Source organism: Watersipora subatra, chromosome 2, assembly GCF_963576615.1.
Source record: "Watersipora subatra chromosome 2, tzWatSuba1.1, whole genome shotgun sequence".
Classification (NCBI taxonomy): Eukaryota; Metazoa; Bryozoa; class Gymnolaemata; order Cheilostomatida; family Watersiporidae; genus Watersipora; species Watersipora subatra.
Genome location: NC_088709.1, coordinates 3,460,967 through 3,481,304, shown reverse-complemented (window position 1 = coordinate 3,481,304; position 20,338 = coordinate 3,460,967). Strand labels below are relative to the sequence as shown.

General features: G+C 37.5%; 1 protein-coding gene across 1 annotated transcript; it reads right to left on the bottom strand.

Annotated features, from left to right (window-relative positions):
- Window positions 1-34: 34 nt before the first annotated feature.
- Window positions 35-19,109, bottom strand: LOC137388896 (alpha-aminoadipic semialdehyde dehydrogenase-like). Its single transcript, XM_068075379.1, has 13 exons — window positions 18,839-19,109; window positions 11,514-11,633; window positions 10,596-10,676; window positions 10,039-10,162; window positions 8,838-9,015; window positions 8,457-8,534; window positions 8,181-8,320; window positions 7,676-7,770; window positions 7,421-7,505; window positions 2,856-2,962; window positions 2,181-2,395; window positions 837-986; window positions 35-285 (listed from the first exon to the last, which is right to left on the bottom strand). Exons 1-13 carry the CDS (start codon window positions 19,031-19,033, stop codon window positions 231-233), a joined length of 1,623 nt encoding a protein of 540 aa, XP_067931480.1. The 5' UTR covers window positions 19,034-19,109; the 3' UTR covers window positions 35-230.
- Window positions 19,110-20,338: the final 1,229 nt, after the last annotated feature.

Sequence of the window (20,338 nt, the reverse complement as noted above, 5' to 3'; positions counted from 1 at the left end):
TTCTGCAGTTTTTATATTCACTATATTTTTCATATGTTATTCAGTATATTTATTGTTTTACAAACAAAGATATAGTAGCAGTATATCATATCACCACAAAGCAGTAGTTATAGGGCAGGTACAAAATATCTGGGTAAATTATTGTAAAAAAGGGCAGAAATTGAGATTTGCAAAGGAAAAAGTGTGAGTTTCTTTACTCCTCATTCAGACGGGTTGTATCCATAGCTGCACTACTCAAACTTAATACCCTGTGCGAGTGGTAGTGAGTCTGTGTGGTTTATAGTGCTGCAAAAATAGCAGTGATGATCTCCAACAATAGTGAACAGACAGATGCTAATTCTACAAATGACTCTTACAGTTCCTGCACCATGTCCACAACATGACAGTGATTTGACCAATAGAGATATTGCTTTGTTTGCATTTAGTAGAACTATGCATCTCAAGGTAAGACAAAGCTATCAAGCTGCCGCCCTAGTAACAGATAAGTCACACACAGAATGATGCCGTACTGCCATCTCCTACTAGGTCCTAAGACAACAGTAATTATTTAATGACAAGCACTACACCAGATATGAAATATAGAGCTGGAAAATGAAAGTAGTGTATATACAGTGCGTGACCAGTGTATTATAAATTTTTCATAACATGAAAAGGAAAATAGAAAAATGCCTAGCAATCCACCAGGGTGTGATTAGTTATAGCGATTTGTGAATGAAATCTTTACTTGGAATTAGTATTTTTGCCAGCTCAAGTCCGTGTCCCTCGACATTGTAATCGAGATAGCATGTCCACCGCAATAAGCATGACTTAATATACAATGATTATGTGTCACTTACCAAGTAGATCTCCTCATGTACTGTTTCCAGGCATCACTCCCTGATTCACGGCCACCACCCGTGTGTTTCTCCCCTCCGAATGCACCACCAATCTCAGCACCACTTGTAGGGATGTTCACATTCACAATTCCACAGTCTGATCCCTTTGGTCTGTAAAGGACAGCTCAATCAGTCATAAGTGTACCATTGACAGGAAGGACTTCTAGCAACAGTTCTCTTTACGATGCCTCTACAGTTCAGTTCAAATGTTGGGAGTGCTTAGAGACCACTCAGTTTAACGGTTGGGAGAGAGAGTTTAGGAATAGCCCCATCTAAGGGTTGATTGGTGAAAACTTTAGATACAGTTTATTCTAGTGGCTGGGGTAGTTGGGGACAGTTCAGTCCAATGGTTGGGTAGTTGGAGACGGGTCAGTCCAATGGCTGGGGTAGTTGGGGACAGCTCAGTCCAATGGTTGGGTAGTTGGAGACGGGTCAGTCCAATGGCTGGGGTAGTTGGGGACAGTTCAGTCCAATGGTTGGGTAGTTGGAGACAGGTCAGTCCAATGGCTGGGATAGTTGGGGACAGTTAGTGCAGCTCAATGGCTGGAAATCTTTAGACATCACTCAATCCGATGGTTGGGGAGGAGGAGCTTAAGGACAGGCCAATCCGAGGATTGGTTTCAAAGGCTGGAGGATTTGGTCGATAGTCTTAACATAACAGGAGTTAATGACAAAGTTTAGGGTTGGAGGAGCTTGGGGATACTTGAGTATCTGGGATGAAAAGAAGTTTGAGGCAGTTTTGAATTCACTAATTACCTGATTAGTATCTGCTAATAGTACCTGGGTAGTACTTACTAATAGTACCTGCTATAGTACCTGCTGTAGTACCCGCTAATAGTACCTGCTAGTAACTTAAGCAATCGATGAATGTCTGTTATCAGACTAAGGATGCAGCAATCACATGTAACTAACATGTCTAACACATGTGCTGGCAATTTCTGTAAGGCGAAAAATCCTGAAGTTTAGATACTACACAAATACCGCAGCAGTCGCAGTCTGTCTGAGTGAAGATGGTGATCAGCTGTCAAATTATGCAAGAAATTCCTACATAATAGTGTCATCTTCAGACAAAAAAGCGACAATCTTGTTCATTCTCATCATTCATATCTGAGTATGAACTGCCTGGTATAATAATAAAAATATTTTGGTAAGCAAACCAACAACCAACACAAAAAAATGAAAATTATTGCTGTATTTTGTCATCTTTCAATACTACAAAACCAGAGAATGGAGTAATTCTCTTCAAGTATCAATTGGACTCATTGTACTGAAAAAGTTTAATTGGATCACTAAATAAACACCTACCCCAACCATTTGTACATCCGCTGGAGATCTCTGGTGAAGAGACTGCTAGACAAACCCTGGTCCACCTCATTATTCCATGCGATCGCTTCATTTAGGTCTTTAAACTTCAGTACGTAGCTAATGGGAACAAACGTCTCTTTCTGTACTACGGGTGCATCATGAGCCAGTCCTGTGATCAGGGTGGGTTCTACATAGTTTCCTGGTCTATCAATCACCTATATTATAAAGGTAAATTGAATAGCTACAGAACAGCTCTTCTAATGTCCGTAGATCGGCTATTCAAAGTTAAGACTTCATTTATAGCCATAATATTATTAGCATAGCGTAGGATATCGCTAGATAGTTGGGCCTACAGCCACCCAATACAAAGTTTTTGCAAACGCGAAGTTTGAGACAGTTGCTTACCTTCAGATCAAACTGTAATTATAAATTTGTGGTCCTATAATAGTTAGATCAATTGTTCCAAAGCGTGACACAATAGTTACTACCTAGAGTTAAGCAAAAAATAACAAAGATGACTAAAAAAAATAATACGCATCCGGAATGCACTTATTCTGGTTAGCAGATGGTACATGTGTAAATCCTGTATGTAAGCAATAGGCTTTCCTAGTCATATCAATTGAAAACGGTGCAACAACCTGTTTATATTAGAGAGTTTGTAGATCTTTAACGCACCTTACCACCGTATTCAATTTTCCCTCCTTGTTGCTTGGCTTCTTCAACTGCGGTTAGGTACGCGTCCACTGCCTCCCTGGTGTGCAGTGGACCGTATAAAGTACCAGCTGTAAGGAAAAACCTTGTAAGCAGTCCTGATTTGATGTATGATGTACATGATGTATGATGTATCTCCAGGCTCTTTATTATCATCTCACTTATGATAAACAGCGGAGTACAGAGAGGGCAAAAATTCATAGTGGGTTCCTATTCATCATATAGACTAATTCACAATGATTTTTATATGTGGAAAGGTGGTAGATGGTAGAGCACTTGGTTAGGAATCTGAACACCCAGGTTTCATTCCTAACACTCTTAGCGTGGCTTCCAATAGATGGACAGACATGAGTTATCATATTACAGATTAAGGACAAGTACCGAGTGTGCAAGCTTTCAAATGATCGCTTCCAAAAAGCAAAAATAGGGAGCCCTCATCCTGGTGAACAAGCGTTATAGTGATGTTATTGTCTAACTATATTAAATAGTGTAGAGCACAAATGCAGCCTCAGATATTAGATTTACTGATTTAGAAAGACCCATTGTTCAGGTAAATGATTAACAGTATTCCAGCCTTCATCTCAACTGCCTTCCTTCAAAGAATAGAGAAAGCATAATATTGTTATGCTTTATTAGTTATCTTGAGGTGTTGACTGATGTTCTAAAAAAAAGAATCAAGGAGATTGACCCACTAGAAGCTGAGATATAGCCAGCCAAACACAGGTCTACCTAATAAAGAATCAGAGGAAAACCCTTCGAAAATCTCGAGAGCTGTGACGTATGAAATCGACTTAATGATCATTTGCCGGAGTTGTGCACCCTTACCGCCGTTACGTATAATGATTGTTTTGGCTACGAGATGTGAAACGCTTCTCGCGATAGTAAATAATTTACAGACTAGCTCTGGTTTCTCAGAAAAATCAAGCAAACATTGTGTGGTAAAGGCATTTGCCCACAACCCCTTGCCATGATTTTTCAAAACAGAAGAGCAGATTTTGACTATTGTGCTTCAAAATTTAACTCGATCTCCACGGATATGCTTCGAAGATCCTCTGTTCAACGAACGGCGCGTATATAGTCTATATGCGACATCTGCGATATGCAGTTTGTTTAGAATAAGAAATAGGAATGTGACTTTTTGTTCATTCATCATTTTTCTACTGTGTATCTACTGCAGCATTCAGTTGATTTTCATGATTATCGTCACTATTAACAGACTGTAAGTTCACTACAGCCATAATCGTAAAAAGAATAACTTGACCGTGCTGCTCTTGCTGTAAGAAAAGAAAACGATAACTTTTGATTTGATTTTTCTATTGATTTATTATCTTATCTATGATTATTTTTTATGATTAATATAATAATTATAATGCATATTATACAAAATAATAATATAACTGCGTATAGAATAAATGATGTAACTAATATAATTTGTAGAAAATTCCAAATGATAACCGAGATTGATTTAATTGATTCCATTTATTAGCTATAGTTAAACAAAATCTGAACAACGCTAAAGATGAGTCTGAATAGGGAAGCTAAATGGGAGAACAACAAAACTGAGCTGAACTAGCAAGATAGCGAAATGTTGCGAAATAATAAATGCGTGTAATTATTTTATGCTAAAACTAATCTACACGTCAGAGGGACTGGTTCGGAATTCTCAGAGCAATGATTGTTAGGCCCAATTTGATTGTTCTATACTTCCAGGGATTAAACCAATTAAAATGTCATGATTGTTATAGGAGAGCGTATTAGTTGGCTTAATTGACCAATGGCACACAAGTCGATTTCATACCCTAGGACACTTATATTTCGCTAGTATTTAGTTTCGTGAGTAGCTCGCAGACTAAAATTTCGGAGCAACTTAATTTCGCAGCTCTGATGAGTGCGAAAATATAGTGATGTGAAAATAAATGCAGTGGAACAAACATAATTAGATTCCTCAGGTTCAGTTCACCGATAAAAAAAAATTTCAATTTGCGACTAGTTTGTAATTGTGAACCGCAGGTAGAATAGTCGATAATGCAATTTGATCGCTTGCTGCCATTTGTTTCTTGGACTATCAACAGGCCCGTTTTCACTGGGGCAGCTAGCTGGCCGGCTGAGCCGCCCCAACTTTTTGGGAATTTTTTACGGTAAGTGCAGTCCAACTCGGATAACTCGCCCTCAGATAAAATGTAACATTTCATCTCAAACACAAGGTCAACTCAAACGGATTTGTTTGGTCAGTTCCAACGCAATGATAAATTCCTTCAGATAACTCGACCTCAACATCATTTATTCGAAAAGTTATTTGCCCAACGGCCATGGACGCGGTTTTTATCCCTGTGGAATATCACTTCATTCCAAGCCATAGAGACAAACATCAACATCTAGTAGTTCTTAGGCATCATTATTATCATCATCAGAGGCAAAATATTTTTGTTAACGACTTTTATAAAGGTTTGCAGAAGATTAAGTTTTATCAAACACCCGCTTGGCCATGTCCCACCGAGAACGTAAAAGCCTCCGAATGAACTTAAAATAAAATCCGCAAAATTGATCTTTGTTAAAACGCTCAAAAAAAAGATGTCTTTTTCTGAGCATTTTAACTGCAGTCATGTTTTGCCTATTTTAATTTAAAAACGTCTCGTCAGTCACATCACTTAAAACAAAACAAATCTCAAAAAATTACAAGTTATTGAAGAGGTGTCAGTGGTGAATCCAAACCTTTCCAGAGCCATGCTGCTTGTGTAGTACTCCGAGTGTCAGTGCATGTGTCTTATTTTCTTTCAACACACGGTGCTCACTGCATTGATTGATGTCCCCAGCAAACGATATTCTACTAATTCGTGTGCATTGACATCAAATTCCTATCATTATAAATCATTCCTAATGGGAAAATAATCATAATTAATTGCAAAATAATAACGTAATAAATTTTGATAGTCAAATTATTTTGTTGGTTTATATTTTAACGATGCTATAGTGGTCGTTAAAAAACGTTAAAATAAATGTCGTTATAAATTCCATTCTACAGTATCAATGAACAAAGCTATTTAGTTTCGCTTTTTCGCTCCTTTATTATGATAGTTTAGTTTCACACATGAAACTTTCGCGAGAGGATGACACCGCGAAAACGCGAAAGTTAGATGCTGCGAATACATAAGTGTCCTAGGGTACGTCATATATTGATGATTACCAAAACACTTATGTTTTTTGGTAGACCTATGTTTGGCTGGCTATATCTCAGCTTCTGGTTGGTCAATCTCCTTGATTCTTTTTTTAGAACATCAATCAACACCTCAAGATAAATAATAAAGCATAATAATATTATGCTTTCTCTATTCTTTAACTGCTTTTAGTAGTTTTCTGTTCAATAAAACTTTATCACAAGTATCACATTAAACGAATTTTCTAAAAGCATTCATAAAAACTATCTTATTAAAAAATAAATGAGACTTCCAGAGGTAGTCGTAGAGCCAGCCAGTTGAGTGGTGAAGGGTAAATATTGTGTAACTCTGCAGTCCTACAGAAGTCTTGCACCAACAAGGTTACCAACATTCAAATAATTTTTACAGATATACAGAGATACATATAGTCACTAAAAATACTACAGTGCTTGCATTAGACTAATTTATATATGGTCCCTAAGTACTTAGTACATTGCAAGCAAGCGAATCAACCTTCTTGATCGGAGTTATCTTTTCACAATCATCTGTTGTATATAGAACAGGCAACTCCTATATTTAGAAAGTATTTCAGCATGGATAAGCTAATTTTAAGAAGACAGGCCACAAATACACTTCTAAAACATCCGAGGTATAACAACTTTCCAGCTTCGCTTTAGTTCCGCTTACAACAGCAGTCTTTAATCAATCCAGCAGAAATTACTTTCTTAATATTCGAGACATTTTAAAGGTCTGCACATCCATTCACTTATTTGACACAGATGAGATTGTGCACGTTACTATATTTATTTTAGGTTGTCAGTTGTTAGGAGCAAAAAACACAAAGCCCTTAGCAGAGCAAAGTAGTTTTTTTCTTGATCGGATTATCCTAATCCTTCAATGGATTAATAAACATGCTACCAGAAATACAACAGTTTATGCTGACTCTCTAGACCCTGCAGGTTTAGCAAAGAATAATAACACTGAAATTCAAATAAACTAAACTGCCGAGTATATCATCATTTGATTAGACAGGTAAATATTACCAGTGAGCGATGAACTGCACTCACGAGATTTTGGATCAGCTGTTGAAAAAACTATCTTCCAATTTCAGAGAACCCAGTCTACCTGGGTGGCCTCTTTTGTTTATTCTACTGTTAATATAAAAAGTCCTGTTGAATATACAATTTGGAATTTTAGTTGTTTTTCACCAATCACAAAGCAAATCAGATATTTAAAATGCTCTGTAAAACAGTCAGCTGGGACATAGGTGGCCACCTTCACATCCTCTTACAAAGATGGGAAATTTCAGGAGCTAATAAGACCTTAATATCTGCAATAGATGTGAAATAGAGATGAAGAAAAGAAACTACAGACCTTCCATGGGATCACCAACCCTCACTTGTCCATACGCCTTCGTTAACTTTCCGACAACTTCGTCATATATCGACTCATGAATGATCTGCAGACAATACAGAAACACCATGGAGAAGCGCAGTACAGCAGAACATCTGATTAAGGTAATAACGAAACTTTATATTACAGTGGAGGTAAGAAAGACTACCCCATGAACATGAGACAAGGTGACAGAGAAAGCTCATGTAATCTGTATTGCTTAAGTGAAAGACTGACCAGACGCCTGAGTGTAGTACATCTCTGTCCGGCTGTGCCAACGCAAGCAAACAAAGCTGACTGCACGACCATATCCACATCGGCATCGTCTGTGGCTATAGACAAGAACAAGAGCTTGCTTTGTCAGCATAGGAGTGATTCAATTGATAGCAAGTAAACTACATATTCAGTAAACAATAAGATGCTTACTCAGACATCACTACAAACTGTTAGGCTAAAATAATTTAATGAGTAACACAGTCAAATGAAGAATAATTCACTAAAAATTGGCTGTTACCATAGTTACACCATGATGCACCCACATATTAATATAATGTTGCTATAGTTACACCAGGATACACCCACCTATCAACGCAATGTTGCTATAGTCACATCACAATACACCCATCTGTCTATATAATGTTGCTATGGCTATAATGTTGCTATGGTGGGTGCTTTGTAGTTACACCATGATGCAGCCATCTATTAATTCACTGTCTTTAGTGTTAAACTAAGCTAGGCCCACCTATTAACGCATTATTGCCACCCAGCTCAAGCAGACATTTTCCGAATCTCTCCTGCACTCGTAGAGCCACCTGTCGCCCGACATTAGTACTACCAGTAAATGAGAGCATCGGCAACCTTGTGTCATCTGCCATGGCTGCACTAAAAATATAAAAAAGCAGTATGACATGTATTAAAACTATTTCATGTCTGCGTCTCTGAAGTGCTCTAGTGTAACAATGATCAGGTCATATTGAGTTTGTCGAGGCATAACATCCCCCAGAGAAAAAATATTTACCCAACATCAGCTCCTCCTTGTGCAACTGACATTATGGCAGGTGGTAGATTGTTCCTTTCAAACACTTCATGTAGAATTCTAAAATATACATCTACTCAGTCAGCAGTCATGTGAGCCTATAAGCCTCTCAAATGCTTACCCACATAGCTTGTGGTCATGGCTAATTCCAGCACTTATATATCTTATTTGCTATATCAATGGAATGGATAGCCATTTTTACTTGCGGAGTTACTTGCTCTTGAATGAGCTTTGATTAACTCATGTCAAGCTTTGACAAAGGATTGTTTGAGAATACATGTATTACCTCCTTGTGTCAAACTAGCCTGTACAAAAACCAGCAGGAGGGAAGAATAACAGGAGCTAGCTGTGGGTACAACATACTTAGAGACTGCAACTGTAACAAGAGGGGTAGTGGGAGCTCCCTTCCAAAGACATGTGTTACCACAAACTAAGGCTATCGCTGCATTCCAACCAGCCACAGCGACAGGAAAGTTAAAGGCGCTTATTATTCCAACTACACCGAGTGGGTTCCAGTTCTCCATGAGAACATGGCCTGGTCCTGCAACAAACAGATAAGTGGGAGATATTCCTGACACTCAGCAAAAGATAAAAAGGTTGACACTACGCTAGATTGTTGATGACTTTGACTTGAGATCAAACTAAGAATAAGAAGTATATGATTTGGTAACCAAACAACTACTCATTATAAGAATGCTGAGACCATCAGTAGGAGAGCTTGTCAACAAATCAACTATAAAAACTGTTGTTAATCACCTGAAACTATTCTAAGCGACGATTACAGTAGCGTCTCTACACTTTAAACCACCTTTTGTGTAAACTCCACTGAACGCAAAGAATTTATGTAAAGTGTTTGCTTCGTATTACATAAGAAGTTCCATATTACATAAGAAGTTCCACATTGCATAAGAAAATCCATATTACATAAAGTGGCAAGTCAATGCAAGTTGTTAAAGTCAATTTGCAAAACAAGACTCTTCTAATTGGCCTTAAAAAAATTTTCTATCTTGCCACATGTGGAGAAAAAACGATGCATAGGGGTATGTATCTATTATATATTTTTTTCTTTTTTAAGGCATAGACAATACCTTGTTCTTTTTTGCTTTGCAACATAGACCTTGCTGTGGAGAAACGAAACGACAAACATTGATTTAAATTAACATTGAAAGCACGCTCCCCTTAACGTAAAATTAACGTAATCATGGACCTTAAACTAAGTGTAAGTGGTAAGAAAAAGAGAACAGTTTTCAATACCAACCAATAATACGACCGTTGTGGTCGTTAAATTAAGTCAAGTCTAGTTTTTTAAGAGCCAAAGGAATGAGTTTGGGATGATCTGGGAATGGATTAAGCTTTTAATATGTAGATGTAGTTCACGCTTCGTATAATGTAAAATCCTTATAATACTCTTATAATGCTCCTATAATGCTCTGATAAAGATATATGCTCTGCAATGATAAAGGTTATGTAAAGTTCGTATCAGACAGGAAATGCTGCCGGAAGAAAAAATGTGTGGAAGTGAGGAAATTAGATTAAGATTTAAAGCCTTGTGAAGTATTCTTACTTTCTGAAGGGAATATCTTTCCTCCAAACATTCTACTGAGTCCCACCGCATAGTCACAGATATCAACATACTCCTGCACCTCTCCAACACCTTCCGGAAGAATCTTTCCCACTTCCAGAGACTCCTAGGGTAACATATAGCAAACCGTGTACAGATAATTATAGCGAATGTATTAGGGAAAATTGAAAAATGGAGCAGTTACAGAGATGATTCATTAACCAAAAATGAATTGCTAAATTCACTCAACGGGTAACTAAAAAAGCTTACAAGTTCCAAAGTATTCAAGTAAAACCAGCGGTAATCTGCCCGAGCAGCATCTTCTACATGTGTGTCTACCTTGATTGGGTGCATTTAGTTTGAACACCTGGAGAGCCTCGATAGACGATACATGTACACCTGAGGCTGCTGATAGTATATTAATCACCCCTAGATAGTTACCAAACCCTGTCATGTGCACAACAAAAGTAGCAACACCCAGATTAGAGACAGCTATTGCTATCTCCAAGACAGCAACGCTAAAGTTCCGCAAGTAGATATGAAACAATACTTCTACTAACCAGCATTCCTAATAGAGTTATTTTCTCTCTTAAGGCATCCCCCACTTGTCTGACAATTTCACCTCTCTGCGGGGCAGGTAGCTAAACATACAAATCCTTAATAATAATATATTTATTAAAACAAGACTAACAAAACGCAGGAACACCATTTAACTCATAACAGCGTTTTAGCATAGCTCATTAGTGTCACAGGCCGACCAGAACCGTATTATATGGCATATCCACACCGATAACAAAATTATCAGAAACACTCTTGACTTCTATGAAAAAGACAGCTGTTTGTGAGTAAGGCACCGTCATTCCTGTATAGAAACCATCAGCATCAACCAGTTTAGGAAGTTGCAGACTTCATCAAGATAGATGGAGAGTCGAATGTAAACCAAGATAAAACTTTGCACAAGAGAAGGGGACACGGCTAAATGCGCCAGAGGAAGTCACAGCGCGTGTTGAAGACATTCGGCTAGAATCACTTGACCTAAGGTTGAATGATGAACGATAAACAAGCGCAGCCAAAAAAAGGGAGTTGTCTATTTGGTGTATCACAAATATTTGGTGCATTACACACCTATCACTTGTTACAAGATTATAGACATTCTTCCTAAATAATTTTTCAAGAATACCGTAAACACATCTAATACGCATATCCGACCAAAACGGAGCGCATACTTAGCTCTCCATATATATATTTGCAATTCTTACCTCAATGCTTTTGTTCTAATTAACTGTTCTAAAGGTTACGAATGAAGCCGTGTTAAAACACTAGGGCTTGTTTTCAATTGTCACGGAGATGTTCCATTCAGCATGCTCTTTCCATCTATCATTTATAATATCAACGAGCAGAAATTGTACCTAACACTTAACGCATATTCTAGAATTAGCTACTGTGATTCGTTCCAATAAGATGAACTTTTACCATACCTCACACCAGCTGTCATACGCATTACGGGCAGCTTGGATGACTCTGTCATAATCTTGAGGGCTCGCCTGAGTCACATGTGCTATCGGCTCATTCGTAGTCGGACTGTATGATGTCACTGTCTGTTGTAAACCAAAGAATAGGTCAATGATTGCATTTCATAAATTTGTTTTTGGGATGGATGATACTAATACAGAAATGTTTCTCAAAAAAAGACGCAGTGTATAACAGCTCCGCATGAAACTCCTTCAGAGAACTTGTAACCAGCAAAAGCTGGTTTTAAATAACATGCTAACAAATTTTGCATTTTTGCTATAATCCTAATGCATGGTGTCTAAAAACCTTCAGGCCCTTGATGACTGACAGTGGCTACAGGCTGTGCGTGCGTGAGGTGTGTGTGACAAGGTTTTGTTAGCTAATAGCACCATGAGTTTTTAAAATTCTTATACTGGTGATACATATTTATGCAAATGATTCTGAACTGATGATCTACCACATACCTATTGAAAGGGTACATACAACAACCGCCAAGTTTTCACATTTCGCAAAAAAATGAAGAAGTAAAAAAAAGCTCTAGTTTAATCTCCTTGTAGAATAGTTTCAAATAAATTTGGCATGAGCGTAAAAAATTCTACGGCCAGATTTGCAAGGAAAGAAGACTGGGATTTTGGTGGTTGCATTTGCTCCATTAATTTTTCTGCATCGATACCATTGAGAGCATATAAAAAAGTATCTTAAGCACAAGTAAACATCCTTGATACAACATCAATTTAAATAACAATGGCAAAGCTGCAGTGGTTGTTAATGAAGTCCAGTGGATGTCTTTCAATATTCCTCTCCGGTGAATCGAAGACATGTTCACCCATTGTTAAGACTAAAGCCTGGTTTCCATATGACAGCGCAAGGCACGCAACAAGGTGCACGACGTCGTGCGTAGACCAGCTGTGAGACGGAAACGTCAACGCACGACGATCGCGCGTACGCTGATCGCAAGGATCCAACAGAATGGATCCTTGCGATGGGTGCGCGCGATGATGTATCCAACAATACACCGCTAGACCTTTTGAACCTATCCCACAATTCAAACGGAGGGCTGTTTTCCAAAGAAATCGGTCTCCCGTACGAAAGAGTAAACCTGGTTTTCATATGACAGTGCAATTTCGCAACGGAAGGCTGTTTTTCCGAAAAAATCTGTCTCTCCTACGAAAAAGTAAGGAAATTATCCACCCTGTCCAAAGCAAGCATGGCGCCTACGCGCGATATGGAAACACTGCATCGCAGCCTAAGAAATGCATTGCGCACGATCACTGGGCCACGCGCGATCATTGCGCTGTTATATGGAAACCAGGCTTTACTTCACAGATCAAAAATAATCTGGCAACTAAATGACCAAATATCCTAGGACCATGTGAGCTGCGTAATACTAATTTGGGTAAGTTGTGTAATATTGCTATGTTAGATTATGTAATTCCATTATTCTGGGATGGTTAGAATCTGCTGTTCTGATTGGCTAACTCATCCTGGCCTGATGATTGGTCCTTGATGATGCGCTTCCAGTGCATTCAATTTTTAGAGCCACCCATTTGATGCGAGGGTTTATGTTCACACATCAATTATTATCCACGTTATCATGCAGTCTGCTAACTTGCCTAGCAGAAACGTTGTACATGATTAGGGATATATTATATCACCTTTTTTCATTTTGTAGATAACTTAATATTGAATGAAAAACGCAACTTCAATGACTGATAAAACTGTGGGTGGTTTGTTAGTAAACTTAATGTTGTTGGGGTACAATATGCTAAACCCTTAAAGTCTACTTTCCGGTGCTGTTCATCATGACAAGCAATGTTTTATTGCTATTGCTATTTAAAAAAAGAAGTCTGTTAATACTCAATTCCAGTTTTCTTAAACCAAATGTGAATATCGCAAAAAGAAAATTGCTTAATACTTGAAATTGCTGATTCTGTACTTTAGGTTATCTTGCAACATTATAGTCAAGGAGACAATTGTGTGCGGCAACTAAACCGCCCCACAAGGTATTGGCAAAGCAAAGAATCATTAATCCCAGACCAGTAAACCCAATATGCTTCTTACACACTCTCTAAACCAGCTCATAGGTACCTATACAAAAAAATATTTCCAGGAATACTTATTGGTCTCTATGTTAAGAGTGCAATCAAGTTCTAATAAACAACCAGTGGGCTGTGTACATTAAAACAAAGCATCTGTACTCTTTGGCCTCAACAAATATTTTGCCCAATATCATGGTGTTGTATATTTGGAGATTTACCAAAGCAGTGAAGTTAGATAAGTAAAAATCCTTTCTGTTTCACCAGAAAAATAAAGCCAGGAAAAGATAAAAAACAATTCTTATGTTTCAAAGACACCAGATTATTTTATAACAACTTATTGAAGATGAATTAAGAGTATATTCTGAACAGTCTGTTTTATTTTGTGGTTTAGTAACTAGAGACAAAAAAATTTTTGGCAAATACTAATTAATGCCTTATTGTGCCTTGAATCCATTTGATCAAAAAATTAGGGTTGATATCCAAAATTTAACATGAACATATAGAGCTGTTATTATTAAACAGACTAAAACTAGACAATAGTTTGCAATAAAAACATTATTATCCAAAAATAAGAAGACACGAAAGCGATAGCACCATTCATATCTGGCGTTGATGTATAAGGGTAGGCTAAGGCAGTAAAAAGAAGTTTTCTCACAACTTCTGCTGCCAATCAACTAAGAAAGTTTTCAGCCAACGATGATGCAGCCATTTCCTTGAAAATAATCCTATGTCCAATTAATCCTACCACACTTCCCGTGACATCAGCCTAACCTCAATCTATCCCAACCAACAAGTCACCCTGCCTGACTACAGAAACTTAATTAAAGGTTGACAGATTTTATATTATAGAATACATAATGCTAGCAAACTGCAACTTGCAAACTCAAAACCTGACACTTCAGGTAACAAACGAATATATTTTGCATATTTATCCAACAGCCTTTTCTAATTATGATCATTGAATGAAATATACCTGTAACAAAACAAAAAGAAAGACTCAACAATATAACTGACAAACAAAAACAGATATATACAAAAAAGTATGAGAAAATAATCATTCACAGAAATAAGAGCAATATTTCAATTGATGTTCATCATTGGCAATTTTGTGAGGTCTGCTGATCTTATGATAGCTTGTATATCTTCAGCTTCATGGTTAGCTTACTTCGTCATACAACACAGCTATTCCATCAACTCCAATTTTATATGAGTTCATGGTTTCCAAGCACTAGCAGCACCAGCCACTAGTTACTTCTATCTTAGCAGATTTGACTTGATCTGATGTTAATAACTCAAGATTAACCATCCCTGGTCAATTTGATTTATCCATCTTTTTATAATTTGGCCATCCATGTATTTCTGCGAGATGTTTTACTAGCAAGTTCCGTTTTTTCATAATTACATGAGAAAAAGTGCAGAAGTATTTTCTGGGAACGGTTCTTAAGGAAAACTAGAGGAAGTTTCTGATGCTCTAGAGAACTTTACAACAAAGGCATCCTAGCTGTTTCCTTGAAGGATTGTTTTGAACAAGTCAGAATTTCTATGCCCCAAATACCTAACAATTAATGTGAAGCGTTCACGCTTAGGTAGTGCTATTGTTGTGATTCTGCAACTGTATTTTATCGATACAACATTGTAAACAAAAGTCTCATTTAAGCACTGCAAATGTCGAGAAATTTAAAACAGACTGATAATAGCCTCCATGGTTATAGAAGGACAAATGGGGCCGAGGAGTATAAAAGTTCAAGACTTTTTTCTCTCAAAACAATTAGGCAACAAAACTTTGTAAGGGATCATTATGGCAAAAGAATTGGATATAAAATTTATTTTTGGTTACCTTGTAGATACATTACCTAGGTTGATATTCTCTGATGGTTTTTGTAAGTAAGCCTACAACTAATCTTTCTGGCTGTATTTAAGTCTTGAGCTCTTCATCTAAATCCAGAGAAGTAATGTCAGTTGGTACTTCATATCCCTATTCATACGCCTGAAAGTCGTGTATCTGTGAGTAACTCTGTGAGTAAGACTTTAGTGTACATTTAACAAAATTTGTTTGTTCTTGTTATTATGACATTTCTATAAGGAGATTGACCTGTGAGGCAGCTAAAAACTTTCCAGATTAATTTTGAATTCATTTGACTACTAAAACAATTTTAACTTCCCTCCTCTTACAGGGAACCTGGCTTCCAATTTGTTGAAAATCCTGCAAACTAGTGAATGTTTGCAAAGGTGTGCCATCATCAATGAGTTATCTTCTCTCATCATCTCATGAGCTTTTGTGGTGGAAGACAGCCAGCTCATGGCAGGGCCATATTATGGCTGGGCCGGCTCAGATAGGTGACTTGGCCAGAGGATGATCCAGCCTCCAGTATGAATCAGCATAAGATTGACTTACCCCCCAACCCCGGCTTAAGGAAAAAGCCTAATCAGTCAGAGTAGCCTACATTTATTTAGGTAAATAAGTGTCACGTTCAATTTTTGCAGTAGGTAATAAGTTCACCTGACTATACTACAATAGTCATATTCTTAAATTGGCCTGTGTAAACACAAAACATCTTGAATGGGTTAAAGGTACTCAGTTGAAAAACATACTGATGTATTGACAGTTATCTCTATATGTATAAATCGCGTTAGGCTAAGATTTGATGAAAACATGGAAATTCTCAGCACGCAGCTCGTAATCAGCTGTGGGCACTTGTATAATGCTGACAAGTAATGATTGAAGAAGCAAACGAGGTTTGCTAACAGAATGCTACTAAGATTCAGTACTGATATTCCGACATGATGGATGTCCAAGACCAAATGAAGTTTAGGAGGCCTGGTGCAGCGTCTGGATCTGGATGATGTTTAGTCCCTAGAGCCTCATGAGAAGCAAGAGAGGGATCCTCCGATCGCTAGGTCTTTTTTTGTTAGTCCGCTACAATCTCCCCAGTGCGGATCTCCCGAGATGTCCTGAGGATGAATCCCTGCAAAAACTGACCAGAGTCACAGGAGAGGGCGTTTAGATTGTTAGAACGTGTGGTCATGTAGGGAGTAGATGCATTCATTTCGGTCAGTGTGTCATGGATGGATGGAAACGTATCTTTGTTTGATACGATATTAATGTACAAAGACAATCTCTGTTGCTGTCTTCTGTGTTTTAAAGACTTTAAGCCACACATGAATTTTTCTTCTGAGACGGACACCTCTCTGCCTTTAATATTTTTAATGAACCTCACAGCTTTATTTTGTATGCGTTCCAGCATGTCGGAATGCATGGCTGTATGAGGGTCCCAGACCTCGGCTGCGTATTCAAGAACAGGTCGACACAGCTGCTTATAAGCAATCAATTTCACTGCGACTGGGGCATCACTAATAGTATTTTTTAACAATCCAAGGATGCGTGATGCTTTCATACAAATATATTCAATATGTGTATTCCACTTGTTGTCTTTTGAAAGGTACACACCAAGGTATTTTACAGTGTCACATGTGATTAAAGGGGTGTTCCCGAGATGGTAATTTATGGGGTATTTGTCTGTAAGAGAGGTTTTCCCGAATGAAACAATAGTGCTCTTTTTGGCGTTAAATAACATACCATTGGACTGTCCCCATTGAAATAGGTTATCGAGGTCAGTTTGTAATAGTGTCATGTCGTTTGAGTTTGTAATAGGGTGATATACTGGAGTATCATCGGCAAAGAGGCGTATAGAACTATTGGTAACACAGTCAACTATATCATTTATAAACAAGATGAACAGAGTAGGGCCTAGTACGCTCCCCTGCGGGACTCCTGATGTGACCTGTACTGGATCCGACATCCTACCTCCTACCAGAACTCGCTGAGACCTACCTTGGAGGAAGGATGCTATCCAACGTATAAGTATGGGATTTATACCGAAGCCTATAAGCTTAGTTAGGAGTTTGCTATGATTTACTACATCGAACGCTTTAGAGAAATCTAAAACGGCCGCGTGTACAATGGATCCGGAGTCATTAAATTTGAGTATGTCATGGTTTACTGTTATCAGTTGGGTACAACACGAGAGACTTTTTTCTGAAGCCGTGCTGGTTTGAGGAAATTTTGTTTGTAAGCTGCGCATTTAGCTGGTGAACGATTATATGTTCCAATAATTTACAGCATATACAAGTTAGAGAAATGGGGCGATAATTGGATGGTGAAGTTCGACTACCTTGTTTATAAATAGGAGTCACGTGGGCAATTTTCCATTCTTCGGGCAAGGTACCTGTTTGAAGTGAATAGTTAAATATGCTCGTCAAAATAGCGGCTGTTCCTTCGGGGTCTAAAGTGAGTTGATTTTTTCCAATCTTGTCTGGGCCTGCGGCCTTACCAGTTTTCAGGTTATCTATTAATTTTAATACTCCGTTGGTTGAGATCGAAATATTTTGGGGATCGGCAATAAATGGCAGTGTAGGTAGAGGGGAAGGTTTCGAGAAGACGCTCTGAAAAAAAGAATTTAGTATATTAGCAGTTTCATAATCATTTTCAGTCAATACTCCACTGTCTTGTTCCATCGACACAATTTTGTTTGCATTTCCTTTTAATTCTTTTATATATCTATAGAAGGGTTTGGTGTCACCCTCTACCAGTGGATTGTATAGTCTATTGGTCATGTAGTCTTTTTTGAGGTTTTTAAATAACTTTTTGTTACTTCGACGTAGTTGTTTGTATTTATTAAGTAATTCACTGTCTCCTTTTTTCTTATACAAGGAGTATAACTTACGTTGCTTGTTGCATGCACGCTTTGCAGATTTATTGAACCAGAGTGGTTCGTTTGGCCTTTTAGGCTGTCTTTGTCTGGTAGGAACATGATCATTTATTGCATTATGTAAGCCAAGTTTAAAAATGTTCCAAACGTTGTCTATGGTACCTCCAATGCCTATACACTCCGTTACCCGTTTGTGAATTGCAGCTAGTGACTTCTCAGAATTGGGCAAGTCAACTTGCTTGAACAGTCTAATAGGAGGTAGGTCTACGTATAGGTCTTCTGATAAAACTTCTCTAAATTAACATAGGCGCTCACACTGAAGTATTCGTTTTTCAAGCTTGAAATTGAAAAAAAATTCGTATTACGCGACAAGTCTTTAAAAATGCTAAAACAGCCGCACCCACTTGCACTTTGTTTATTTTCAAGTGCTTACCGTCAAAACTCAAAACGCCTGACCTGGTATAATTCCTGCTACAATTCTACACATAATCGAGAATATTATTTTGATATTGCTTTTAATACATCTGCATAATTATGGCTCACCGTTCCAGACCCAAACCATTGACCATCATAAGCGCCAGAGTTTGTTTCTGATAATCCAAGTTCTTTCAAGAAGGCATACTTTGGTTTGTTTATCAGTAAATTTCCTGAACTATAATTTGCACGAAGAGTAAATCGATACGAAAGACTACGATTGACTACGAAGCTTCCTGTAATTCTTCTCCATATGCCTGCCATTGCTGTTGAAATATTACTTGATGACTATGTTGCGAATGATTGCAATGGTTTGCGCAAAGCGATGCCACGGCTTCGCCGATTGCTTGAAATTAAGCACTGTATCGCAGGTTTAAAATTATACGAAAGGATTTTGTATTACCCGGTGTATAACAATGAAAATCAGAAACAAGGTTATACATATAAGCTTAGACAAGAATTGAAGATTTGCTAATTTCACTGTTTGAAGTGTTGCGTAAATAAATCAACCAACTGAATTTTCAATTAAACGTCGATGACTATGCTGCGTCAATTATTGTGTGCGAGCCTTTAAAACGGCAATAGTTTGACGAAAAGTTGTGTCTATAAAAAGCCTTTCTGCAGTAGTATCTGATTGGCTTAGATAAGAACTACTAATTTATTTACGTTGTAAGTTTTTTTTATTGTAGATTTACATTTATTAAACATCATATAATTTTTATTTGTATTTTTAAAAACATAAAAAATGTTTATTTATTATCAATTGATTTTTTTATTATCCGGTATACGCGATTATCATATTAAGCTGATACTTTTGTAATTTATGTTTCAAAACTACTTCAAAGATTGTATATGCAACACAGTTTAAAAGCAACGTGGGCATTAATAATTTGCAGCGTGAGTTATGCAAAGTTGTTAGCTGTTGTATCGTGTATATTGTTGCTGCTGTTGTTACCTGAATTTGCTAGTATATTTTCCCACCAATCAAAAACAGCGCCATAAAACCTACAGTTTGAGCGATATATGCGTACATTGCTTAGTATTGGCGCTGAATGTTATATTTTGGTAGTGCATCGTTATTTGTAAATAGTGTGCATGTATATGATTTTTGACTAGGTTGGTGTTGTTGTTCAGTTGTAGGATTACTGTGATTGTTTTACTTTTTTGTTAGCAATGGATAATGGTCCAGTGCGCAAAAAAATCAGACGTGACCACACTGAATATAATCTCGAGCCTGAGAGCTCGTTTTTAAACAAGGCGAGTATCCTTTAACCTTGCTTCTCATAATTTGATTGCATATTGAGTTTAAACCATCTAAAATAATAACGACGGCCGAAAGTTTTGTAAATTGTTTTAGCAGACTTGGACAAACACCCTTGCTGTTCTAATCACTCAAATGATTAGTTTTGACCCCATCATCTCACTAATGTACTGATAATTTTAGTTGTTGGCTGCTGCACAGGGACCATATATATGTACATAAAATCTTTAATAATTCCATTTTTAATCTTTAATTAATTGCATTTTTCTTGTTAGTGTTTAATGGTAATGTTTATGTATTCTCCAAAA